Source organism: Amphichorda felina, assembly GCF_050947745.1.
Source record: "Amphichorda felina strain 45539 chromosome Unknown scaffold_4, whole genome shotgun sequence".
Lineage (NCBI taxonomy): Eukaryota > Fungi > Ascomycota > Sordariomycetes > Hypocreales > Bionectriaceae > Amphichorda > Amphichorda felina.
The window spans coordinates 398,238-423,509 of NW_028145046.1; the positions used below are offsets into that span (position 1 = coordinate 398,238).

General features: G+C 52.3%; 6 protein-coding genes across 6 annotated transcripts; 2 read left to right on the forward strand and 4 right to left on the reverse strand.

The window, feature by feature from the left end:
* Positions 1 to 3,496: 3,496 nt before the first annotated feature.
* ACO1O0_003871 (uncharacterized protein) lies at positions 3,497 to 6,841 on the forward strand (the record flags this gene model as incomplete). Its single annotated transcript, XM_083193314.1, has 2 exons — positions 3,497 to 3,583; positions 3,674 to 6,841. The coding sequence occupies 2 exons, from the start codon at positions 3,497 to 3,499 to the stop codon at positions 6,839 to 6,841; spliced, it is 3,255 nt and encodes a 1,084-aa protein (XP_083050262.1).
* A 592-nt stretch (positions 6,842 to 7,433) lies between these two features.
* ACO1O0_003872 (uncharacterized protein) lies at positions 7,434 to 7,915 on the reverse strand (the record flags this gene model as incomplete). The annotated part of the gene is made up of 2 exons (XM_083193315.1): positions 7,434 to 7,519; positions 7,540 to 7,915. 2 exons carry the CDS (start codon positions 7,913 to 7,915, stop codon positions 7,434 to 7,436), a joined length of 462 nt encoding a protein of 153 aa, XP_083050263.1.
* An 802-nt stretch (positions 7,916 to 8,717) lies between these two features.
* Positions 8,718 to 11,852, reverse strand: ACO1O0_003873 (glycoside hydrolase superfamily; the record flags this gene model as incomplete). The annotated part of the gene is made up of 4 exons (XM_083193316.1): positions 8,718 to 10,018; positions 10,073 to 10,748; positions 10,797 to 10,931; positions 10,980 to 11,852. The coding sequence occupies 4 exons, from the start codon at positions 11,850 to 11,852 to the stop codon at positions 8,718 to 8,720; spliced, it is 2,985 nt and encodes a 994-aa protein (XP_083050264.1).
* Positions 11,853 to 16,114: 4,262 nt separating this feature from the next.
* Positions 16,115 to 17,046, forward strand: ACO1O0_003874 (uncharacterized protein; the record flags this gene model as incomplete). The annotated part of the gene is made up of 2 exons (XM_083193317.1): positions 16,115 to 16,894; positions 16,960 to 17,046. 2 exons carry the CDS (start codon positions 16,115 to 16,117, stop codon positions 17,044 to 17,046), a joined length of 867 nt encoding a protein of 288 aa, XP_083050265.1.
* Positions 17,047 to 17,908: 862 nt separating this feature from the next.
* On the reverse strand, positions 17,909 to 18,908 carry ACO1O0_003875 (uncharacterized protein; the record flags this gene model as incomplete). Its single annotated transcript, XM_083193318.1, has 4 exons — positions 17,909 to 18,367; positions 18,402 to 18,523; positions 18,792 to 18,845; positions 18,902 to 18,908. The coding sequence occupies 4 exons, from the start codon at positions 18,906 to 18,908 to the stop codon at positions 17,909 to 17,911; spliced, it is 642 nt and encodes a 213-aa protein (XP_083050266.1).
* A 1,360-nt stretch (positions 18,909 to 20,268) lies between these two features.
* Positions 20,269 to 21,589, reverse strand: ACO1O0_003876 (MCT family MFS transporter; the record flags this gene model as incomplete). Its single annotated transcript, XM_083193319.1, has 2 exons — positions 20,269 to 21,185; positions 21,244 to 21,589. The coding sequence occupies 2 exons, from the start codon at positions 21,587 to 21,589 to the stop codon at positions 20,269 to 20,271; spliced, it is 1,263 nt and encodes a 420-aa protein (XP_083050267.1).
* Between the last annotated feature and the right edge of the window lie 3,683 nt (positions 21,590 to 25,272).

The following is a 25,272-nucleotide window of genomic DNA, read 5'->3' on the forward strand; positions in this document are numbered from 1 at the left end:
AGGCTCACGTGAGCGGGGACCTTCGGATGCCCTGCCGGAAAAACATGGTCCGGCTGAGTCACGCCGACAGAGGTCCACTCCGCTGGACTTCTAGGTAGCTTACATAACCGGATTGCCTCTTGGCGTCAGTGGTGATGGCCAAGACATGAACTTTGAATGTGAGAACATTGAAGCAATCCGTCGAAATTCAGAAGTCTAGAAGCGTGACTGCGATTTTCTCTTCTATTTTTTTTGAATTTTGACAAGAGACACTAGTGGCTTCGCTGAGTGGTTAGCCAAGCACTGATCGCACTGATGGGAATTGCAAATCCCTACTTGCCTGGTTCTTGGAGACCCGAATCCTTCAAAACCTCATGTTAGCCAGTCGGACATATGTCCGTTGAGATACTCATATCATGATGATACTGGAGCACCGTCATTTGATTGACATCACAGGCCATGGCGGATCGATTGATGGGTCTTGGCAACGCGATCCATTATTGCCTTTTAAACGCTAGTGAACATCGACTGGAACGACCTCGATATTCTTCTAACACCATGGATTTCTCACCTTCTCGGTGCATTTTTGGTACGAATAAGTATGTCATCTCGACTGTGCGCAAGAAATGGTCTCCAGGAAACCTGAAATGGAACGACCGCGACGGCCTCCGGTAGTGCCTCCCAAGACGTTTCGTGACAGGTTCCCCATCGACTGCTCCAGTACGAGGTGCCCTGGAATGTCGGCTATATTGACATCGAGGTGGTGGCGCGCAATCCGCGGCCAGTTTCAACCCCAAAACGCGATGGAAAGCCAGTACTCCGACGACTCAACACGGTGCTCATGGGCATCTACTACCCGGCCCAGGTTTGGCAAGGCCGTAAGGCTCCCGATGAAGACGAGAAGCTGTACCGGGTCAACTGGATGCCACGGCCACGCATTGCAACATCCAGGGGTTATGCCAAGATAATGAATCTGCCTTGGCTCCCGGTGATTGAGTACCTGGCTTGTACTTCGCTCTTCTTGGATCTTCCCGCGTTTCGACGCCAGGTTGATCGAGCACTTGCTAGAGGATATGCTCGATGACAGGGACCCTAGCGAATACGGTGCTTGTGAGGAGGAATGTGGCGCTTCTGGGGGGCTCCGGTTTCCTGCTGCTATCATCTTCTCCCATGGCTTGGGTGGCTCTCATCTATATTACAGTGCTGTCACGGATAGGCCAGGGGATTTTACTTGATCCCTGGGGACAAGGATATACCCTTCTCCGGCGAGACCCAGGGGGACAAGGTGACTAAGCCCTATATTGACCTCTAGAACCTTTACCCAGTGAAAGTGCAACTTTGACCGGATCGTGGAAATCTGCGGAGAAGCTCGGGAATCGGGAGCTCTCTGCTGGATGATGACAATCGTGGGCTCGACTCACCAATCCGTGTCAGACATTGCAGTGCTGCATCCGAACTAGATGTCGCTCCTGACCAAGTCCATGGCCAACCCGGTGCGGACGTTCTACTTCCCAATTGGGGCATCGCTCGAGTTTCTCAGTATCACTCTACCAGCGGAGCAGACTAAGTACAAGACGTGGCTGAAGGAGAAGCTACTATAGTCGGGCGATACGCCGTCGGAGCCAGACGAGCTGTTGCGATCAGACCATGCTCCCGGCTAGCGATGGATTGCCATGCGCCTCCGCATCCGCCATGAGGTCTGGGGTCATACCAAGGCGTGCTTGCATCGAGCAAGCGACGGGTTCTCTGCGCGGCTGACGATGAGCTTGAACTGGTGTCTGGGCTCGAGGACTTTAATAAGCAAGAGGAAATATGGACACACTTTAGACCTCCTATGCGGGGTATTGAGGAGCACATCAGGCGTTCCCAGAGACACACGGAATCGCAACTGGTAGTATCGTCATGATACCTTTGAATTTTGATGAGGGGTCACCCGACTTTTGTGCGTCATATCATGGGCGGGTCTGGCTGAACCCGACAAAGATACCCTAGAGCACCTTAGAACATGGAACTGGTTTCATGTGCAGGGAACGGTATCAAATGGGAGCTGTGAAAAATTTGCTTGGCATAAATCGGATGCTCGGGTTTTGGACGCATGGGTTGCGCGATATTGACCGCTGAGTTGTGCCGAGGGCTGGAGTTGACTGAGACAAGTTATTGACCAACGACGAAATGCTGGAGCTCTCAGCGGCTGCCACGTTGACGACGGCTGCATGCGAACGGCCCCATCACATCCCGCAGCAGGTTGCTATAATAACAATTGTCCGGAGGAAATTCACCAGGTTCTCCACCTCAGGCTCCTGATCTTGTCTGATTACCCCAGACTATACAAGTTGAATGGAGTCCCAACTGTGAGTCCCAGAAGGAGGAGAAGAATTGACGACTGATGGCGGAAGTCTATTTATGGAAGAGAGCCAAAGCGAGCCAATGAGGATTCAATCAAGTGCTGGGATTGGCAGCTCCAGTCTCCAGATTCGTGAGTGGGCTGGCGATCGGGATTCGGGAAGGCAAAACAGGGTTACAGGGATCCACACGGGTGATGCTAGCGGCGGCAAGGCTTCGTATTCATATTTCATAGGTCGCGCCATCAGTAGTGGGATGATTCCCGCAGCGTGTAAGTTCCAGGCTGCTGCTGTGTTGGACAGTCAGGTGAGGGTTTGTACTGAGCGAAGGAATTGGTCATTGAGAATCGGTGATAGGCATCAGCGTGACATTGTTGCGAGACGCTGGTTTGGAAGTGCAAACGTTTAAGTACGAGCAATACAGTGCGCGCACCTTACTTTTTGAAAAGTTTACAAAGCCCAGCTGAAGCTGCAGGTGCGCGGAGATGCGCCAAGACAGACGAATACGATACGAACAAAACCACTGAATGGGACTGATCACCTAGACGAGAGCTCGTATTTGCACCACAAGGGCCTAACGGCCTCTGTGCAACGGTGACTACAAGCATCACCATTTTCCCAGTTCCCGTCAACGTGTGGACTTTGTCTTCATTTTTTCAGTCTCGCATCATCACCACTTCCATATCGGCCTCCATCAGGAACATCTACGCGCTGAGTCTACTGACATCACGCGGTGATTCAGTCCTTCTTGAGGTCTCAGCCGTAACCGCCGAGCTTGTCTTATTCTGCTACTATTACCAAGTTTTCTTGTGCATTGAGCCTAGTATTGGCATTGCACTGGTTGCACACCCAGCGCTGGCCAGTCTTGGATTCTTGCTCCCTTGCCTCGCAATTTGGCCACCCAAGGCACCTGCTGACAACTGCTCGCCAGCTGCTCGCCAGCTGCTCCTGCTACGACTTATGATCCAGTAGCGCATCTCGCCTGTATTTCTTTCCTCGCCTCGCCTCGCCTGGCCTGGCCTTTTCTTCCAGATCTGCGATTCAGCTTACGGCAATATTGGACCAGCAGTCAGAATTTCCGCGGAAAACCGGGCGACGCTGTATGCATCGTCGTGTTGGCCCGGCATCTGCAAGTTCTGGAACCCTGATCACCACCGCCAACCACGACCCTCGTCATGGCTACTGCCAAGCAGAAGCCCAAGTCACGACCCGGTCGCTCCAATAGTCTCCAGCGTATGCTCGAGCTAGAGAAACAGTCCATGGTAGGAAAAAACTGTCTTGGTCTCCAATTTAGCCTCTATCCGTGGCATCTAGAATTTATGCTGACCGTTGCTTTTTTCTCATTCATGCAGCTTGAACGCCAGACGCTGCATACTGCTGCTGACCTAGCCACGCACGTTCGACCCGATTCAGCGAAAAATACAGCAAATCCCACACCATCGAGCCCGGCCTCGCCATCGTTTCGGAGAAATCCGATGATCTCGTCCAGAAAGCCTCTGCAGCCCCAGGCACGCACTGCCATCCCTTGCCGCCAGATGGTCCCAGACTCGTTGTCCCTGGCGCCCAAGGCCGCTAATCGTCGGACCACTAAGCCACCAGGGGAGGACCACGCCTCCATGCGGGACAGCCAACGCCAAGGCAAGATGCAGCACCTATACGAGCTACCGCCCATCAATACCGGCATTACGGCCAATCTGCCAAGCTCTGATTTATTCGGTGCTTCTCCAGCCTCCCCTTACTCCGACCGCTCAAGGGCCCATCATCGCCGGGAGGCCAAGAAGGAACCCGGAGTACCGGGACTGAAGATTGGCACAAAACCTCACACTATAACCTCTGAGAATGGCCCGAAGTTGGCTGCGCCGGCTGGACCCGCCCAGCCGCATTCCACGCGTCCCACCCTGGTTGAAGATCGCCAGTCCATGTGCCAGTCTCCAAGCTGGGAGGCATATGGTCGCCGCAAGAAGGAGAAGAAGGAAAAGGAGCAGGCAGATAAAGCCAAAGGGAAAAAGCGCCGGCTGAGCAAGGCGCCTCCTCCCACGTCCCTGACTTCTTCGATTCCAACGTCAACGTTACACAGTCAGCCCCCTCTTTCAGGCAAGGCTGCGAACCAACCCCCTCAATCCCGGAAAGGTCTCGCCCAATTACACAATGATGCATGCATGTCGGATACTGCACTCTCTCGCCCCCGTCAGCCCAAAGAGCGACCGGCCAGTGCTCTAGGTCTACCCAACACCAATGTTTCCCTATCTGATAATATCCCGACACCCCACACACCGCGTGGTCGCTCAAGCTCTTTTACTTCTCTATTCAAAGCTCCCTTCGAACATAGACGTTCCTCATTTGACCACGGCTCAGACGGCTTTATTGGCGGCATCAAGCTTGAACAACACCGACTGGCCGCTCACCAAAGAGCGCTCGACGAGTACGCAATTGGCCCTGATTCAGAAATCCACCCTGCATTTCGGAAAGCTGAGAGGCGCTCACCGAGTCCTCTGAGGTTCTTTGTGCCGCGATCCGAGCCGAAGGACGCACATGACCGAGCCTACCCGCCTATTGCGATTCGAACATCGGCAAAGAATCTAGCATTGCTTGGTCCCGAAACATCCACAATGCCCGAAGGTGGAGTGATGAATAGATGGCGAGCCCGTGTTGGCCTCAAGGGGTCGGGACAAAAGGCGGCTGCACAGGGTGGAGTGGTACGCGATGCTAGGGGGAAGACTGGGCAAAAGCTCACCAAGACACCGTCAGCTCAGCGCGAGGAAAGCTCCAACAAGATGACCAGTGGGAGGAATATCTCCACCCAGGCCATTAGCTCTCCTATCATGATCATGAAGATGGACGGTCCTACCGGTAGTGAGAAAGACGAGCTTGCCGCTCCCAAGGTCGATCATTCAACTCATCCAGCTTTGCTCGATGGAGCTCAATACGACGAGAAGCCACCGCAGGGCACTGACAGCGACCGTAAAAATACCGACGAAGCTCACAATCCGGCCTCAGAGACGAATGGACCGCCCCCGTACACGACGGCACCCTTACCACCCCCACCACCTCCTCGGCGAAGCTCTAAGAGAAAGTCGCTGATTGTTATGGATGATGCCTCCGTGGCGTACAGCCCGCCTACTCAGCCACAGTTGACTCCCGAGCCTGAAGAAAGTGAGGGTCAAAAGGAGAGCAAGATTGAAGCGCCAGAGTCTACTCAGCCTACTGTGAAAGCTTCTGCGCCAGAATGTGACCCTCTCGTGGTTCGCAGGCGACAACCTACGGCGAATACAAGGCCATCTTCGATGGTACGGCCCAAGCGATGGAGTATGTCTAACATGACCAACCCCCCGAGCATTTCATACGACTCCTTGACTCCTTCTTCTGCCATTGGAGCACCGGCACAGCCAAAACGAACCCTCAAAGCAGCTGCCAAAGCCGCTTTTGGAAGACGAGATCTGCCTCCGACATCCATCCCCACAACCAAGAACAATACCTCCCCGGCGACCGGTCCATCGGGCAAGCAGGATAAGATTACGGGAGTGCAAGATTGGAAGATCAGCCACCCGATATCAACATCACCGCCTACACATTCTTCGGATGACTCCTTGTCTGACGATTTACGATCTGCGTCAGAGCATGGCACTCCCGACACGTCCCGCCCACAATCTGCGAGAGGCGTCTTTCCCAAGTTTGGAGATCATGACGGTGAAGGGAAGAATGCTCGTCACCATTCAGGATACACTTCGGTGTTGCCGTCTCCAGCGTTTTCCCATACCGACGACGTTCATCATGCCAACCAGCCCTCGCATTTTGAGCTCGATCCCATCCAGGCAGCAGCTCTGAAGGTCATGGCAGCGTTCCCTGACGTCCCAGTTCGGCGACCTGATTCCGACCGCCGCAGCAACTCCGACTCCAATGTCGCCCCCGACAAGACAGTTCATCCCAGAGCCCAATACCGAGACCGGAACAGGCCTAGGCCTATTACTACGGCTATCGAGTCAACTCAGGGTACGGAGCGTACGGAGCCAAAGTCGCCGCCGCCGTTGAGGGACTTGTTAATGTCCACGAACGAGTCGTCTGTAGCGGCGCCTTGGCCGGCGACCTACCTCGAGGCTGCCCGAAAGGCCTCCCCGCTAGGTGCCCAAGTGCCCAAAGGCTTGAAGTTGCAGAACTCGCCATCGCTTACTATGACACCAAAGGAGCTCTCTCCCTCTCTAAGAACTCGGTTCTCCTTTACTTCCGATTCCATGGGGAAAGCGCCCGGCCAACGTCCTCAGTCGATGGTCAGCAGCGCCGACAGTGAAGGGACTGCTAAGATGTTCCTCGAGTGCTGCGGATGCAGGTACTACCACGACATGCCGAGCAAGTTGTACGAGGCCATGACCAATCCTAAGGGCGTTGTGAGGATGGGAGAAAACATGGAGTTTGCGGGCGCCGTGTCAATGACGGTCAAGTGCCCCTGGTGCAAGCACGAGATGAGCACCAAGTGCTGCGCCGGTCTAGCCGCCATGGTCTACGTTAAGGAGCGGCTTCACTGACCCTGGCTCTTGTTTCTACAGAAATCCCTCATTATGAAGTTACGAATTTCTTTTGTTTTTGTTTGACATGGGATTATCAAGGCGTTTGGAGCGGAATAGTCTGGGGGCAGCGACTTCAGCGAAGTGATACCTACACTCATTCAGCAGGTTGGTAATTTTCGGGGGATACCCAACTCGCTCTCGACTTTGGATTTCTTTTGTCTCATAATCTTGCGATACAGCCACGAAGACAAGTGGCATTTGCTAATTTTCAATTCTGCGTCGATGGTGGCGGCCACAATGAAATAGATGAGGGGATGCTTGTTGCAATGTGGCTACGATAGCTGGACGAGAGTGACGGCAATGTCAATAAAATACAATTCCTGGAAACCACGCGCAATTCTGCTCCTTAAACTTGTCTGTAATTTCTTTCCATACAAACACGTTCAGAGCCACATAGTCGGCGTTCTCCAGGCTTGTGCCTTAGATGTACCACCAAGCCTACAGCCGCCTGAGGCTCACAGTAGGGGGAAATCTGCACCATCTTGCAGCACCTTCTGAGCTTCTGTGCGCCCCCAGCCATGCCTCTGTACCGTTTCTTTTCCTCCTCCAATTAGATAGTGAGCGTCTGGTTCTGTAGCCGTAGAGCATTGTGATCAGTTTGGAGCTTGCTATGATCCTGATTGAGCTTGATGATCCCTGGCGGAGTTTTGCAGTACCAGCGTGTTTTCGCAGTTCCTCATTTTCGGAAGTGAGTCTTTCCAGATCCTGGCTCTTCTGGTGCAGCTGATACTCCATGTTCTCCATCTTGGAAGTCAAATCTTCATTATCCTTCGTAAAGCCGTCGACGAGGCTGGTGAAGTGCTTTTCACGTTCGCGGAACTTGTTGACCTGTGCCCTGAGCCAGTTGACAACTATTATGCTGCTGTCAGAAGCCTTTGTATCTTTTCCTAGTGCCTCATCATAGGCCACAGTCTTATGGGTTCTCTTCTGAAGTGCTGAAGAGGGTGTTTGCGACATGGCAGTCATGTCTCTCTCGCGGAGAACGATGCTTATGGGGAGCCGTTTGGGCTCAAGATGGGCAGTCCAACGCATAGTATTGTATAGTCGGTCGGCATAGGATTTCTTGGGAATGATTTGCGCTCTCCGCGGACATCTCTGAGGATCTCTATTGAGAACCGCGGATGTCCTTCTTGACACTGCGCAACGCAAATGTCTACATGCTGGCTAGAGCCGACTGAGACACAGTCGGTATTAAGCCTTGGCCTGCAATCTCACGCTTCATGGTAGGCTTGGAGGGAACTCATACCCCCTGTTGGCAGACAATGGTATCGATGTTGCGAAGGATCACAACCCATGGCATGTTGGAATTGTCGGAACGGTTGTCAAAAGCATTGGTGACTCTGTGAAGAATTTTATCCATCTCAAAGCCAAAAGCGTGCGGGCCATAATTATCATGTACGGTGCAGATCAAGTTTTTGAAAATCGAGAAGTATCTGTCCGAGACGGTTTTGCTGCAGAACTCGCGGACTTCCGTCGGGTAGCCGTATGGCATTGCGTAAATAGCAGAATCGCAGACGCTTTTGGAAGGGTTCTGGGCGAATGCTAAAATGGATTGAGAGTCTTGGGCCGAGTGAAGAAAAGTGGCGAGGAAAGGAGATGAGGAATGCTGTATGTAGCGTTTGGGTGATGCAAAAGTGAACAGGTGGTGAATTGGAAGCTGAAGACAGCAAACACGCATACACGGCTCGTTTGACTTGCGTATTGCCAAGTAGTCCAAAGACTTCAATAGAGTAGAAACTAAAAGTCACCGAGGACTCGGACGGTTTCTCTCTATTTGAGACGAGTATATTTGACTTATACTAGTACTAATATCTACTCTATAGACAGGGTCACCTTAATACGCCCCCCTTCTCTTCTCCCACTTTGGTGCAGGCGACAACTCAATATCCCCAAAGCCCGTCTCCGTAACCATGGACACATCCCAGCTCAGCCCAGCTAGCTTCGCGCCGCCCTCCTCCATGGCCCAGAACGTGATGCCCACCGTGTTGGTCCCGTGGTGGTTGAGAATGCCCTCGGGGACGGGATACCTGGCCTGCGGGCCAATGTGCGGCACGAACTTGCCATACTGGTAGCCGTTGACGAAGAGCTGGACACGGAAGAGGCCGGCCGAGACGTCAGTATCAAACTTGACGGCAAGGGGGATGTCGTAGCCGTCGGGCAGATCGAGGTCGAAGGTCGTGGTGTAGAAGGTAATGCCCGGCTCGGACAACCCCTCCGTCGGCTTGCCCACGTCCCAGCGCTTGGAAGGGGGCGACGGCAGGTGGTAGCCCTGGCGCTCGATGAACATGCCGCCCTCGTTGAGCGGGCCGCGCGTCTTGTCCCAGTAGTCCTCGCCGCCGAGGTTGCCCTGGACCTTCCACTTGATGTCGCTGGCCTTGTGGCCGGCAAGGGCGTAGTTCTCGATGCCGCGGGGAGCCTTGAGGGTGTCCTCACCGACAACGTAATTGCCGTTGAGACCCATGTGGTCGATGACCACGGTGAAGACGTGCTTGCTGCCCTTCTTCAGGCGGGGCAGAGCAAGAGTGAGATTCCCGTTGACCACATCTACCTCACCGGTCCAAGAGCCCAGGAATGTCGAATCTAGCCACACAGAGGACCCAAAGGTCTGGCCTCCTTGGGTGGTGACGTTGAAAACAGATTCGTGGCCATTGGCAGTGAAATGGCCCCTGAATAGAACAGAGCCGGTGTGGAAACCGTAGTCACCAGCGCGGAGAGACACTGGAGTAAGGATAGACCCCAGGTCATTGGGCGACTCCTTCAGATTGGCATCAACCCAGTCATGGTCGTTGTAGTGCTTAGAGATCTCAGGAAGAGAGTCAACCTTCTTCCAAGTAAGGTCTTCTAAAGCCGGGAGCTGGAGCTTCGGCTCCTTGAAGTCGACTGTAGCAGTGACAACACCAAGTTTGTTCTGCTTGAAGTACAGAGGCTTTCCGTTGAAGTTGAGCTTCTCGAGGTCTGCGGGGGCGCCGCCAATAATTTCAATGGGAGTTGTGGCATTGACATCGCCAACAAGGTTGAGGATCTTGCCGTCCCTCTGCGCGGTGCGGACCAGGTAGCCTGCCTTGACAATAACGTCAGACGTGCCGTAGTCATCGCCAGTAGGGGGGACCCAGAAGTTGTACGCCTCGTTGCGATCTGCAGGATGTTAGCTGCGGGAAAAGATGCTTGAAATTGAAGAGAGGTGCATACTCAGCATGTAGATGTAGAAGTCGCCGTGGACTCTGACCACCTTGCGGTCCTCAACGTCGTCCGAGATATCCCATGCGATGATCGTGTAATCATCAGCCTTCTTGATCTTGACGCCCTCCTCGCCCTGAAGGACGTTGAAGTTGTCGCCGTCGTTCTCGATAGCAATCTCGTGGTGCTCGTTGGGGCCACCATAGACAACAAGGATGGTCTTGTCATCATACTTCTTCCAGGTGAAGATCTCGGCCGAGGAGTAGATGATGTGCTTGTCTCCCACAGGATAATCACTGACGTGGATCTTGGAGTCGCGGCGGTTGAGAATGAGGTCGCCTCCCAGCTGGGGGATCTCAATGTCGCCGTGGTTGACGGTCTTGACAGTGAGGCGGTACGGGACAGAATCGGTCGAGTCGTACTGGGTATGCCTCGAGATGTAGAACTTGGTCGTGTCGGTGGTTGCGGGTGTGACGGTGATGGCCCCGTTGTTCGTGTACTGCAGCGAAGAGTTGAACCGGTCTGCAGCTAGGTACGCAGGGGAAACGTGGAAGAAGTTGGCCTGCAGCTTGACCTCGCTGTACTTTTCGCGCCAGAGCTGTCGCTCCTCGGTGATCTGCGCGCCGTAGTCGTACGACGTAAAGCCCTCTGCATGGCCTAGGTTGCCCCAGTTGGTGCCTCCGTAAATCTATATTGGCGGTTAGACGGGAATGAGGCCATGGGGAGGACTACCAACCATGTAAATGTTGAAGATCGTGGCTCCGGCTGCGTAGTTGTTCTTGTAGAGGACGCGCTCAAACTCCATGTTGAGCAGCAGGGCGCAGTCCTCGAAACCAGACTGGCCCCAGTGCTGGAAACCACCGCCTTGGAACTGCACTCAATTAGAACAGTAAGAATTGCACGAGATCAGGCGACATACCTCAGGGATAGTGTACGGGGAATCGGGGGCGATGCGATTGTTGATCTCTAGCCAGTCGGTGGGGAGGCCGTCCTCTGGCCACAAAGAGGGGTTCTCGCAGTCAAACCCAAGGGGATAACCATCGTGGCCATAGATGTCGACCCCGGCGGGGGTGTGTGGTGTGATGTAGCCCTTCATGTGAGCCTCATTGTTGAAGTACGGGACCACAATGTCAGACCTGCGGTACTGCTCGAGGACCCGGGCCCAGTAGTCGTAGTCGGGCATGGGATACGGGTCGATGGAATTCTGGTACTCGTTCTCCGGCTGGAAGAGAATGACAGGCCCGCCGTTGGTGATCTGCGCGGCGGATATGATCTTGCCAATCTTGTCCGTGTAGTTGTCTGTGGCATTGAGGAAGGCATCGGAGTTGGAGCGCAGAGCCCCCGGCACACGGGTCAGCCATCCAGGGAATCCGCCACCCGACACCTCAGCATTGATGTACGGGCCAGGACGGGCCAGGACGTACAGGCCAGCCTTCTTGGCGGCCTCGAAGAAGGGCTCGAGGTCAAAGATACCCTCGGCGCGGAAGTCGCCCGGATTCGCCTCGAGAAGGTGCCAGTCGATGTAGATGGAGATACAGGTGTAGCCGGAGGCCTTGATCTTCTGGAGGACGTCGAGCCAGAGGCTAGGGACGGGCAGGCGGAAGGGGTGGAACTCGCCGCTGAAGACCATCATGCGTTCGCCATTGACGAACAGACTGTGGTCGTCCCAGGTGACAATGTCTTGCTGGCGGCCCTGGAGATCGCCCGTGCTGTGGCTCACAGCCCTGGCATTGGCTCCGCTGGCCAGGGACAGGCCCAGCGAGAGGGCGTGCAGGGACTTGGTGAAAAGCATCGTGATGACTGGCGGTCAATCCGGCGCCCTGGGGTCAAATTGGGCTGAGGTTACCGACAAAGCGGCTTCTTGATGGTGTGGAAGATCTCGAGAGAGGAGTCCTCATCATCGTGAGTGGCATGCCGTCGTCCTTTCATAGTGCTGCCTCCCATCTTGGAGTCGGAATCTCGGTCCTGCAGGGTCCGCGTTGTTGTGCTCGTTGGGAGCCATGGACCCGCGATGGCACCACTCTTACTGGTCCGGTAGAATCAATGGGAGCCACTGCGACTTGTGCCTGAATTGCCGTGCAGGGCTGGGATTCCCCTCACGATGATGGTCGTTGATCCGAGAATCGAGCCGGGTGGGAGAGCTGGGTTGCAGAGTGCAGGGCAAGGGCCAGCGAAAGGTGATGAGGGGAAGTCGACGGGTATTGGGCAATGGCCAGGCTTCCCCAGGAATCCCCCCCGCATTCTAATGCTGACGTAAAATAGCGATGCAAGCAACTGCAATCTCTACACTCATTGCTGCTCCCCTATTTGTGTCAAAACCTTGCTCCCCTTGGGGGCTTTCTTGACCCCGTCTTTGGCTCGCGTCATCAACTGGCCGAAATGTCCCCGCCCATTTCTTCCGTCCATAGAGCCGCCGGGAGAAGAAACGATGCTTCTCGGTGATATGTATGCCCTTGCAATTGGCGATTGAGCATTGCTGTCAACTGGTGTTCGCAGGTGGCCGATCCTGTAAAAGCTGTAGATGAACAGAATCGAGACTTAGTACTACGTACACAGCTGTCCCCTGATACACAGGGAATACGAGTACGTGAATATATACAAGAAATCAGCTACTAAACAGGCAAGAAATAGCCTACTAGGTATGCCGCCAAATTCAGACCAGCAACCCCGCCGCCTTGTCTCAATGTCCTCACGCGCATAGTACCTCGTCAGTTAGGTGATAGAGTATCGACTTTGTGCAATCTTTATATATAAGTTGGGCCCCCACGTAGTACTACCTATTTACTCGTACCTTACTGATTCCTGAACCATTAGTGGGTGGCCTTCCAGTGCATCCGCTACCTTCACTAACAGGAGCAAACCCGGAAGCTAATTGCTCTTTGCCACTCAGTTGCGTTCTTCCAAAGTTGCGAAGCGGCTTAATCAATTTCATGCTTTTAGGTAGTGAAGGTAGATGGCAATACAGGCTCAATGCTCCCCAAATCTTACCCTGAGTGGACTGGTCCTACTGCTACTCAGCCCTGTTTAGTGAGTGTGCCGTGCCAGGGTGTGCAAGGCGCGTAGACTGGCGCGGTCTGGGAGCATTGTACCACCTTGGTTGACGTTGCTACGAAACCGAAAGAAAATACACAATATCTCCCTGTTCAACAAATTTATTGCCTTCTTTAACAGAAATTGAAGCTCCCAGATTAGTGAGCCCTCGCTGGAACAAGGGGAGCCCTTCCTCCCCTCCGCACACCGTGGTGACGCTGGGGTGCTGGGGTTGTCTCATAATACTGATCCAAGGGCCTTGAACGCGTCCAGCACCTCTGTCTCCTACAGGGCCTCTATAAGCTCCCAATTTGGGTTCGCGTGGCCTCTCTGGAGCACGAATACCTGCCGGAACCTGCCGGGGCCACGCTTCGTCCACCAGGCACAAAGAATTTCTTTAATCTGCCATACATTCTCGCCCCAATCCTCCTGTATCGGCGGCGGTTGGGAATCTTCTATTCGCTGACCCGGCGCTGGGTCTCGATGTGCTCGCCGTATTAAAGCAACATGGAATCGTGGATAGGTCGAGCTGGGTACGCCAAGCCCGACGTGATATCCGTAGTCAACGAAGAAGGGGCTGATTTTCGTTGCTAGTTTCGCGATTGTTCAAGGCAAGCTGTGCTGATGGGAGGAAGCCTCCCCGTCCTTCTGCAGGTAAGAGACGTAGGCTCGTAGGTAGGCCCGAGCCTCCTGGTTTGTTCGCTCGTGGCCCCCATCGATCTGTGGGTGGTACACCGTGCTAAGCCGTTGCGTTACCTTAGAAAGCTTGCGGAACCTCTTCTAGAGCTGGTATAGCTAGTTAACTTCGCAATCGCTGACGGTATAAGCCGTGGAATCCTGTGGAACTCGTAGTGAGGCTGGAGGAAGTGTTTTGCGTATGCCTTAGCCTCTATTGTGTCTATCACTTCCAATGTCACCGCTTTCGTCAACCGGCCCACAATCACCCAGAGGTATCGTGCTTGGCTGGCGCCAGTAGGCGGCAGGTCCGTGATGAAAAATCCGTCGCCAGGCAGGTTCGGGTCTGATCTGGGGTTGGTAGCGGCTCGAGGAATCCTCTCTTCGACAGACGCGAGGTATGCTCTCGGCTACAGGTATCACAATTCCTTGTAAGTTTTCAGACTAGCTGGGACTGCCCAGGACAGTATAAACGGCATGAAACAATAGCTCGCGCTCCTTCTCTTCCAAGTTGGCCTGATACGGTAGAGTTGTGAGAGTCCTGCGCGATACGAGTTCGTATTATATCCTTGTCAGAATCCCCCGGTTTCGCCTTTTCCCCTGCGCCCCAAGGATCCAAATCCGCTTCCTAAAGGTCAACCGCTTACCTGCGTTGATACATACCAAACTGTGATATCTGAATATTTAAGTCTATCCCTGGCGGGAAGGAGTAGTCATTTCGCTTCACCGCTTCGTACATGTAGGCTGCTCGATGGATATGGTGTTCCTTGATCTTCTTATCTCATAGCTCCTGTGGGTTGCTGCCTTTGAAGACCTTCGTCTCCGGTGGCATTGGAGCTTCTAGGCCGGTCCTTTAGATCTGTGGTCTTGTTCCTTCCCCTTAATCGTGCTCGTCACCTACTCCCTGAGGCGCATCTTGCTCTCGACGGGATAGCACGTCAGACACTACAGCCTGACACCCGGATCGGTAGTCGAGCTTGAAATCGAACTGCGAGATGTCGGAGGCCCAGCGGCGGCTCTGCCGTGCCGTAAGACTGCACTCCAACCGTGTAATGAGAACAGTCTGTTCAGGGCGCGGTAATCGCAATAGGACCGTAGCCCTCCATTTTGTTTCCGTATGAATGGCACGAGGACTACTACTACTGCTACTAAGCTGCTGGCCCGGATAAATCCTCTATCCAAGAGGTCCGTAGGGGCCTTTCGCAAGACGAGGTGTTCCTCACATTTCATACCGTTAAGCGGGCCGTACGGGAGGGGAGCCTCGTTACCGTTATGGTCCGGTTGTAGATTAATTAACCTTGTGGTTGATTCCTGGCTGCTTTGGCTGCAGGGGCTTCTCAATATCGGCGAGACTGATCGCCCTCACTGAGCCTGGTGTAGTCCTGATGCTTCTTCTTTCAGCGGTACTCTGCCGCAAATGCAACCCCCGTTCTAAGCCGGGCAGCTCGGATCATTCTGATCCCCCTGGGCTCCTTCTGCCCTGATACCAATCGTATCGGAATCCCTGCGGCGTATGCGGCTCCCCCTGTCCCGACAATCGTATTGGGATCCCTGCGACCAGCTTACAGAAGCTGACGTCTCATTACGGATACTATGTATGCCGTGGCGTCACCTATCTTCACCAGACGCTATTGACCATGAGATAATCACCTTAGCCCACATGCGTTCATATGGCCCTAGGGATAGAATGGAATACATAGCAATACCAACGTGGTTGCTCTGTGACGCGTCTTATATAAGCCAAATGGCCGTTCCTACCGAAACGAAACGTCACACTAGCCCAAACGCTGATTCAATTCGCTGCTCATGCTTGAAGCAAATCTCAGTTCCTGGCCTGATGGGCTTTCGGAGACCTTTCCAGATCCTCGCCAGTGTGGGGCGGCAAGGGTTGGACCCTTCGCTTGGGCCGGATACGAGTAGTCTAGCGTAGCATCTCCGGTTTTCCACATTCCAGATTTGGGAACCCCTGCCAATGATGCCAATGGTTTCCAACGGTCCCGCTCCAGGTGCCTTCACGTCCAATACGAGTAGATACCTGGGCCAAGACAGTGCATTGATGGGAGGCTGAGGCGATCCAGACCGGTCCAAGTAGGTGTGATGGCTGACACTCCAGTGACTCCACGGACGGCCAAGGTCCCCATTTCGGGTCAGTCACGCATTACTCCGGTATTAATAAAAGGAGACATGCGGGATGATCGATGGCCATGTGGTCTTCCACCCCATTTCTTGTCTTAAATAAAGTCCGGGTAGCTCTCGTCACTCGTTCCTATTGCTCTCATAGCCATTAATTGACTACCGCTCTTTATTCTTAATAGACACGCTAATTCGTCTACTTTTACGGCCGGCACAATGCACTTCCCACAAATCCTGGCCGCCCTGGCCTCCCTCGCGGCCGTGGCCCAGGCCGTGGATGCGCCTTCATACAGCGGCTTCACCCGCAACTTCAACGCCAACTTCATGGGCGCGCAGGGTTCTCAGCCCAACAAGGCCAAGTGGAACATCCCCGTCGGCGACAGCAACGACAACAACGAGTTCCAGCGCTGGACCGACAGCACCAACAACCTGCGCTACAGCAACAGGAACACCCTCGAGATCATCCCCCTGGTCGACTCCAGCGCACCGAAGGGGTGGACCTCTGCCCGCCTCGAGAGCCAGTACACCGTCACGCCCAAGGACGGACGGCTCACCCGCGTTGAGGCATCTCTCCGCGTTGGTGGCAATTCCGCGAACCGCAAGCAGGGCATCTGGTATGCCTTCTGGATGATGGGCGAGGCCTACCGCAAGGGTGTCGCCTGGCCCGGCTGTGGCGAGGTCGATATTTTCGAGAACATCAACGGCCAGAAGGAGGGATATGGCGTTGTTCACTGCGATTCGTACCCCAATGGTATCTGCAACGAGCCCCAGGGCCTTGTCGACAGCACCACACTTCCCGACATCAAGTTCCACGTCTGGCGCATCGAGTTCGACCGTCGCAACAGCGACTTCAAGAAGCAGACCATGATCTGGTATCTGGATGACGTGGAGTACCACCGCGTTACCGGCACACAGGTCAATGATGCCAACGTGTGGGCTACGCTCACCGCCAAGCCGCTGTACTTCATCGCCAACGTTTCTGTTGGTGGCAACTGGGTATGAAAGACTTCGCTTCCTATTGAGTAATTGTGGCCAAAGACTAACATTTTATGACTATAAAGCCCGGCCCTCCCAACTCGCTTACCCTGGGTGGCAACGCTAGCATGATGGAGATTGGCTACATCGCGCACTACACTTCAAACGCGTAGACGGATAGAACGGAAAGCATTGGCGCTGGGTTGATATACTGTCTGAAAATTTTATATGCTCTTAGAAAAAAAGCCACATCGATTATGCCGTACATTAATAAATAATACCAAGGATGGAAAAATATTCTGAAATTTTGTTCCTAATTATGTGAGGGGAAGCAAGGTTGGAGACACACACTTCTGTTGGTTCTTACCACTCGCGCTGCGATTGTACCAAGACTTCTAACAAGCCAATGAAACCGTGGCACTTCACTACTGTCAAACCATTGATTCAGGGGACAAGGGGGGCAGCTGTGGCGATGTCCTTAGCTATCTGACCTTTTAGATCCTTGATACTATGCCTTGGCCTTTAGATACTCCCTCTTTCAAAGCCATACGGAGCAAGACGGACAATGTCAGCTGGGTGAAGGACTCTGCTCTGGCCCTGGATGTCCTCGCTGAGATTGTGCGAATCCTTAGCACGATATATATAATTGTGGACCGAGCTGGTCTTATGCGTGGCGACTGGGAAGACTGTATCGGGTGGTTATGCTCATTGGCCTCTCCAAAGGTATCCTAAGGTTGTGCCGTCAAGATGATGTTTATTGGAAGCTGTATTACAAGTGATTGGAGAGACTCGAAAGAAAGAATGATAGGCCTTGTTGGAGGCGAGCGATTGTTCGACTTTAGCTGTTCGGAAACGGACTGGGGCCCATGGCATTGAGGGGAAATGGATTTTCTAGGTCGCTGACTACTGCCCGCCAGATTGATTTCATTCTAAATACAGATCCAGTACAAGGCAAAACTAATCATCAACTACAACAAATGTGTACACATTCCAAGCTAACGCGTAACAAGCAAGGGGAAGCCAGAGCCTAGTTGATCACTTCCCCTTCATTGAGACCGCACTGAGACCGCACCTCTGGCTGTTCTCAGGGTCCTCCTTCTTCAATTTTTCTTTGTAATGCTGGAGCTCATTGATCAAAGTGGAGACGTGAGTTGCTAGACCTTGTCTTTCGCGCGCCAACTTGCTCTTTTCTAGTACAATCTTCATTCTCTCTTCCCCTGTGTCGTGAACGGCGTGGCTGTCCCGATATGATTCCCAGGCACTTCCGGGGGTAGTCATCCAAACTTCCATCTCGGCGTCCTTTTCTTTGACAGTACGCTCAAGTTGGGCGATCCGCATGGTCAACTGAGCGTTCTGGATGGATAGCTGGGCGTTCCTCATGGACAGGTGGGCATTCTTCTTCTCTTGTTCCTCTGAGATCATTGTGAACTGTGCACAAGCCTCTGATATGCTCTTTAAATCCTGATGTTTGCCCTTGATGGATAACTTCACATCCTGCGCATTCGATGACACTGGCGACAGCGCATACGGCCGTCGACGCTTGACCGGAGCCTATCCAGAAGTCTCGGCGGCCCTTTTGGCTGGTATTGTAGTAGAGGCGCGGGGCAGAAAATAGTCGGGCGGCATTGATTGACAGCCGGGGAGAATGCCCTGGGGAACCTCCTGGCAAATACCCCGATGCTGGAGGAGATTGGTGAACTCTTTGTCGTTCTGTGCATCTAAAATAGGAAGGATGCCGTATAGAAGCCTACAAAAGTCGATTCCAGGAGGGAGCGAGACAAGTCTGACTAGCGTGTGGCGGGGGACGACATATGTACCGAACGCGACGGGATATGGGAGTTTCAGCGGTTCTGAAAGATATGACGGACGTGTTAGGAGCCTATCCGTGCGTGTAAACACATGGGGAAGCTTTACTCACCTTGTGAGAGTCCACGTAGGACTTCCTCAATCACCGTGAAGCTCTTGAGGCTGTCTGCCTTGTCTTTCTTGAGGATTGTACTGATGACAGTGCGTGTGTGTCCAGCGAACAGGACATCTTGGGACTGGGATAGATACTTAACAATGAGATTCTCAAGTACAGAACGCCATCGAGTATAGTTTCGAAGGGAGACGTCGGCGGAGGGTGCAACCGTCTGGGTCGTGTGTGGAGTGTATTGAGACGGCGATGGCACCCAGGAAGAGGCCATGGTACCTAGGTAGTATTCAATGGCAGGGTGGTGAGAAGGTGTTGGATACTGAAGGCGTTTGAAGGGGAGGGTTGCGAAGGCGTTGATCTAATATTTCGGATGTTTGTTTTGAATGCAAACGACGCGGCAGGAGGATTGGGTGTAGTAAGGCAGGTGCTGTGCGGGAAGGTGCGCTTCGGGGACTCCTGGCTGCCAGCTGTTGCCAGCCGTTATCAGCTGCAGGCGACAGCTCTAACAGAGATGCTACCAGGAACCTAAGTACCAAGGTAAGGTACCTGGTAGTAGTATAACGCCGATATACGTCAACAGTAAAGCCCACCAAAAGGACACTGATGGCGGCTTTACCCCAGGTGAGATGGGTGACGAGGTGCGATTAGAAGGCTAATGGGGAGAACTGAAGCACCCATAGGCGGTAGGTATAATGGATAAATATGGGGATCGTGCAGATTGCCCCCGTCACGATGTCCAACAGGAGATTGGGCAACATCGGCAAGTCTATCCGTAGATCGGTATAGTGCACGGTTGGCTATTGACATCTGGGTACCTTAAGTAGAGCCTAAAGACAGCGGTGCTTGACTGCTGAGTATCATCAACCCACCAGAGGAATAGAGCAATGATATTTAGCCCCTTTACATTGCGCACCATGTATTTGGCTGCGAGCTACTTAGTAGGAAACCACTGCGGACTACTGACACGAGAGGTCAGATATCTCAGAGACCGGGCCCACGCACAGACGGATAGACCCAGGGGCGCTTGGAACCGCCTAGACATAGGCCCAAATGTGCCTGCCCCTGGAAGCTTTCGCCCTCCGTCAATGGGTAACCGCAGCAGCGCCTACAGCTTTGGCTACCCTAGTCGCCTTGGTGCTTAAGCATCCTACGGGGTCCAGCTCAGGCCTTGGCCGATTAAATGCAGACTACTGGGCCATTGGTAAGTGTTGTAGAGGATAGGGTATTGTACTGGAGTTGTTGGCATTGGGGGGTTTGAGACTGATGTGTTCATTGTTGGGTGGGGAGGTTGTCGGATGGCGTTGAGGGTGCCCATGGCTACGAACAAGGCAACTTCGATGTAGCCAGAACTTAAAGCTATACAGATCAACAATATATCCTCTTGCTCTTAGCTCCCGGTATCTGCTAGTGACTATCTGGTTTACTTGGCAGCCTTTCAATAACTACGCTGCGGTAGACATGGTTAGGTATATGCACCCATTTAGTACACAGCAAGTGGACTCCAACCTACAGCCAAGATCCGAGCCGCAGAATAGCACATGAACGACGCCACATACGATATGCCAGAGAATAAGATGAGCCCAGTCCACCGAACCCTATCGTCCAGGCCGAGAATCGCACCGCCTATTGGGATCCCCGTCAGCGTCCCAAACCCAGCCACAAGCATGGCCGTCGACAGGAAACGGCCGTAGTTCTGAGTGTCGCATATCTGCCCGATGCAAACGGGTATAAGGCTTACATTTCCGCCGCTCGTGAAGCCTAGAAGTGTGGTAAATGCAATCAACATGGGCTTGGAGTCGCCCGCGGGCAGCCATAGCGCGAGAACCACGACGGCGCACCCTCCCACGGTCACGATGAGCATGTTGAACCGCCCCATCTTGTCCGAGGCCAACCCAGGGAGTATCCTCCCGACAACGCTACCGGCGTTGAGAAGGGCGGGCAACATGTACGACCCGCCGACGTCCAATCCGTGGGCCTCAGCATACGACATGATGTATGTGAGCGGGATCAGCACCCCATACTCCATCAAAAAGATACCGACGCAGCAGAGAGAGAACTTGGGGTCTTTAAACACTCGAAAGTCGGGCCACGCCGACCTTTGTGTGCCCTTGGTCGCAGACACGCGCGTGGTAAGCAGCAAGTTGGAAGGGACTAGGAGGAATAGGAGGGTGAAGCCGAGAACCCTCATGCTCCAGCCAAAGCCAACGGATTCCAGCGTGGATCGAAGCATCAACGGAAATATGACGCCGCCGACACCGCCTGCCGACGCTGCAATACCGGTTGCAAAACCTCGACGCTTATAGAAGAAATGGCCAATGGCTGCGTAGGCTGGGGAGTTTATGAGCGAGCCGCCCAGTCCGCTGAGGATGGAGAACGTGAGAACAATCTGGTAATATTCTGAGGTTAGTTAGCAGGGGGGAATGACGGAGATGTTCGAGGGGTTCATGGTTATTACCCGAGCTGATGCTCAGCAGCATGGGGCTGGTGACGACACACAAGCTGCCGAGGGCCACGAGAATGCGATGGCCATGTCGGTCAAAGATGGGGCCTGCCAATATTCCAACAAAATAGACTGTGAAGAGATAGAGTGAGAATATCCAGCTGATCTTGGCATGCGAATGGTCGCTGAGTTGGTGCTCTCTGAAGTGCAGCTCGAAGACGGCCGCAGAATTGATGACGCCAAAGACGCAGAGCATGATGCAGAAGGCTCCTAGGACCACACCCCATGCTCTGAGGCCTCCTTCTGGATATGAATTCTCGTCATTCTCCACGGTGGATCCTGTCTTCTCGGTCGTCACCATTGTGCTGGACAAGCTCCCCGCATAGGGGCCCGGTCGGCTCTTGACGGGGAACTCGAGTCTCAACGCTCCTATTGTGAGTACCTAGGAACTTGTTGTAATCGCTTAAAGGGGCAATGACGACGACATATTCGGCATTCCCTTGTCTATCTTGCGAAGTAAACACATATAGTCTTGTCAGTACGACATGTAGGTTGCATTGGGCACTTCGAACGTCGGAATTGGCGTGCGGGGTTCCATCGTCCACTCAGAAAGGTATGTCTATGCCGGCTGGCTTTCACCGCAAGTTGACCAATGTCACAGCCATGAATCATGATGTTAAAAAAATTACAAAATTATGTCGTTAACGACTAGAATTATGTTTGAAGTGACAGCCAGAGTTGCGCTTTCAAGTCCTATTACCGCCTATCTACTGCTATTAGTGCTATTATCCTATTACTACTGGCAACTTCATCCACTGGAGCGGACCTTTGTATAGTGCCCATCTATAGGCTATTAGTAGCTACCCGATGAGCCCTTGCCATAGCAGGTAAGTACCTGGTATTTCCCAGAGTGGCAACGGGTGCTAATGTAATCAAATTAGAGGTACTAGGTGTGATGAGGGCGGCTCGATCAATGTGGAACGAACGTGTGGATGATGTGTGAGTGTAGGTGTAGGTGTCTGTGTGGATCGAGGCTATCTACCAGTAGTGTGTGGAGGTGGGGCTACAGGCTGTCTGTCCTCGAGTCAGGACACTTAACGTTCAACACTACATAGGTAATAGGTAGTATTATCTTGGCTAAGAGCCCATTGGAGCTATTGATGTCTAAGACCCTCCGGCCACCTCACCCGTGAAGGTACTTAAGTATAACTCCCAATAATGACACCCGTGCTTGAATTTCAATCCAAGTACTCCGTAGTCACATAGACGTTTCCGCAAAATATCGAAGTATGGCCCTCTCCCCTTGCTCATACTAGTACCTACTAAGTACCTTGGGTAATAGCACATGACCTGCATCATATTCCGCCTGAGCCTTCTTGTTCAATTATGCATAGATATTTATAATAGTAGAACGTTGATCCACGTTTCATCTCTTTTTCTTATTACTTTTGGTACACTCTTATCGGGAAGATGAAGTACCGAAATTTCTTTGAGACTACACGTAACTGACCGTAGGAGGCGGCTGAAATTTCGGAACCCGAGGTTTAGGTATATTTTGCGCGTCAAGGCCCTTTCCTGGAGATGGTTGGAAGCCGTTGACAGTGTCTCTGAAGAGTACTAAGAGGTTTATTTCCGGACCTGCTAGACGACTTTTATTTCTCCATTATGAGGCTGTAGAGCAAGGAGTACCTTCCACCTGCTCCTAAAATAGGGATTCTACATGTATTAAAGTGCATTGCAGGTGAATCTCCATTGTGCGTAAGCGACTCATGTGAGCGGCAGAGATTGCGGAGCCGAAGGCGTGCTCGGGGTACTATAGGAGGTCAGATATATACAAGGTAGTAATGAGTGGCTTGCTACATAGCACATAAGCGACCTGAGGGAGTAACTGAAATTACCGCGTGCCTTGAGTATACCTCGACTAGCTCATTACTCGAGACCGTGCGTAAATAACACTATGGAGCGGCTGAAGTTACACAGCCAAGGTATAACAAGTATCTGTACGGTGAGCATGTGTTTTCTCATCGCTGAGGGCGTAGAAATAACATTAGAACTGAGCGAAGCAAGTAATCTTCAAACAGTTCTTTCTACAGTCTTTATCAATATATATTTAGAATTTATCAAAGTGTATTAACTACTCCGATCAAGGACGAGTTATACTTTAGCATGACGATTATTGAGTATGGCTGTGTGTCCTTCTGCGTATAAATCGTTGCAGAGAAGCTAATATGATATCGATTTATCGTATGAACCTAAATACTTCTCTTCTAATTGGGCAAAGGCCACTATCAATACCTTACCGAGCTTCATGTGACGATTAAAAGGATACAAATGAGCCCGGCAAGTTGGTGAGTTGTCGGGTTGCTGAATCGGACTTCCATTCAATTGAACAATACGACGTCGAGTAGTATGGACGGAATAAAATGACTCATGGAGCTTGTTTAGTACTTGGTTCTTTCATCCATAAATATGGGGCGACAATGCAACGGTGAGTCCTAATGTTCTAATATGCCGATAGGTATTTATACGGCTCCTTCAGTGACTAGATTTCTAGCTCTGTTGAACTCTAGGACCGTTTTATGGCACGTACGCTTCTTTCTACTCAAATTAGGGCGCAATATTTCTTGCTAATGAAAGCCTGAGCTAGCAGCCATTCAATAAACATGCCGCAAGTACTCACTGAGCAGAAAAGGGATTCTGGGACTATGCAGGCACCAGATGAATCACAACCAGGCCTCCGCATTCATATACCAGATATATTCTCATCTATACTGGCTACTGATCCTATCATCAATGTCCATTATGACCAAGTTAAGGACGAGGCAGCTACAGCCGTTAAAAAGTATAACTGCCTATTCTTTTAAAGCAAGTTTTTCAGAAGGGTACTAACCTCTGGAAGGTTGTTCCAGGCGAATGAGTCCAGGGCGGAACTGTATGATAAGGCAGACTTTGCTTTCATTTGCGCAATCTGGGCGCCTTATGCAGACAAGGAGGCGCTTCGAACACTCACGGACTGGCAATACTGGGTATGTTTTGACTGCCCCCCCCCGATTCTGTGGATTCTTTTTATCCTAATTTAAACATTATTAATGAATATCGTAGATATTTATATTTGATGATCGTGAGTCAAAGGCTTTCGTTAGGTATGCTGCAATGGGGCCTGACGGTATTTAGAGTTTGACGAAGGGCGCCTCAAAGATGAGCCAATTCTAGCTAAACAGGAGATCGATGAAACTCTTTCCGTTATGGAGGATAACCATCCCCTTGTTTCCCCAGCGGCCAAACCGTTGCTTTATCTGTTCCAGACGGCATGGCACAGTTTCCAAAAGGTATGTTAATCTCACAACTAATGTACTGAGCATTTAAAATACTGAGATTCCAAAATGGTATACTAACACGGTACCCTCCCAGAGATCTCCCCCCGGTATGTAACGACGAACGGTACTCCGCGTACTACTAGCCAACAATGACCAAGCGAGACAGCAACGTTTCAAGGAATACCATCAAACATGGTTTGAAGGGCTTCTAAAACAGGTGGATTCCGTCAGCGAGGATACCTGGCTCAACATTCAAGCGGATGAATATATAGAACGTCGTCGGAACACGATCGGGGGGTTGCCTAGCTTGGTGATGTTGGAGTAAGTTTGCCCAGTATATGATTACCGCCTTCGACAGGTCGACTAATCTGAGTAGATATTGTTGCGATATACAGCTCCCCCAAGAATATCTTAATCTTGAATCCATTCAAGAATGTAGGCGCATCAGCTTCGACCTGATGATTCTGTGAGCTTTTACAATCTCGACATACATTAGAATAACTAAGTATGCTGACAAAAGAAATAGGGCGAATGATATCCTATCGCTGCCTAAGGACATAGTAAGTCGTCAAATCCAGTGCTCTCTTTAACGTAAACTAATTCAAAACAGGAGGAAGGAGGGGACATCAACCTCATCTTGATCCTGAAACGTCGAAACCTATCAGAACAAGCCGCCGTTGACGAAATCGCTGCCAAAATTGACAAGTGCTACGAGTCATGGCATTTA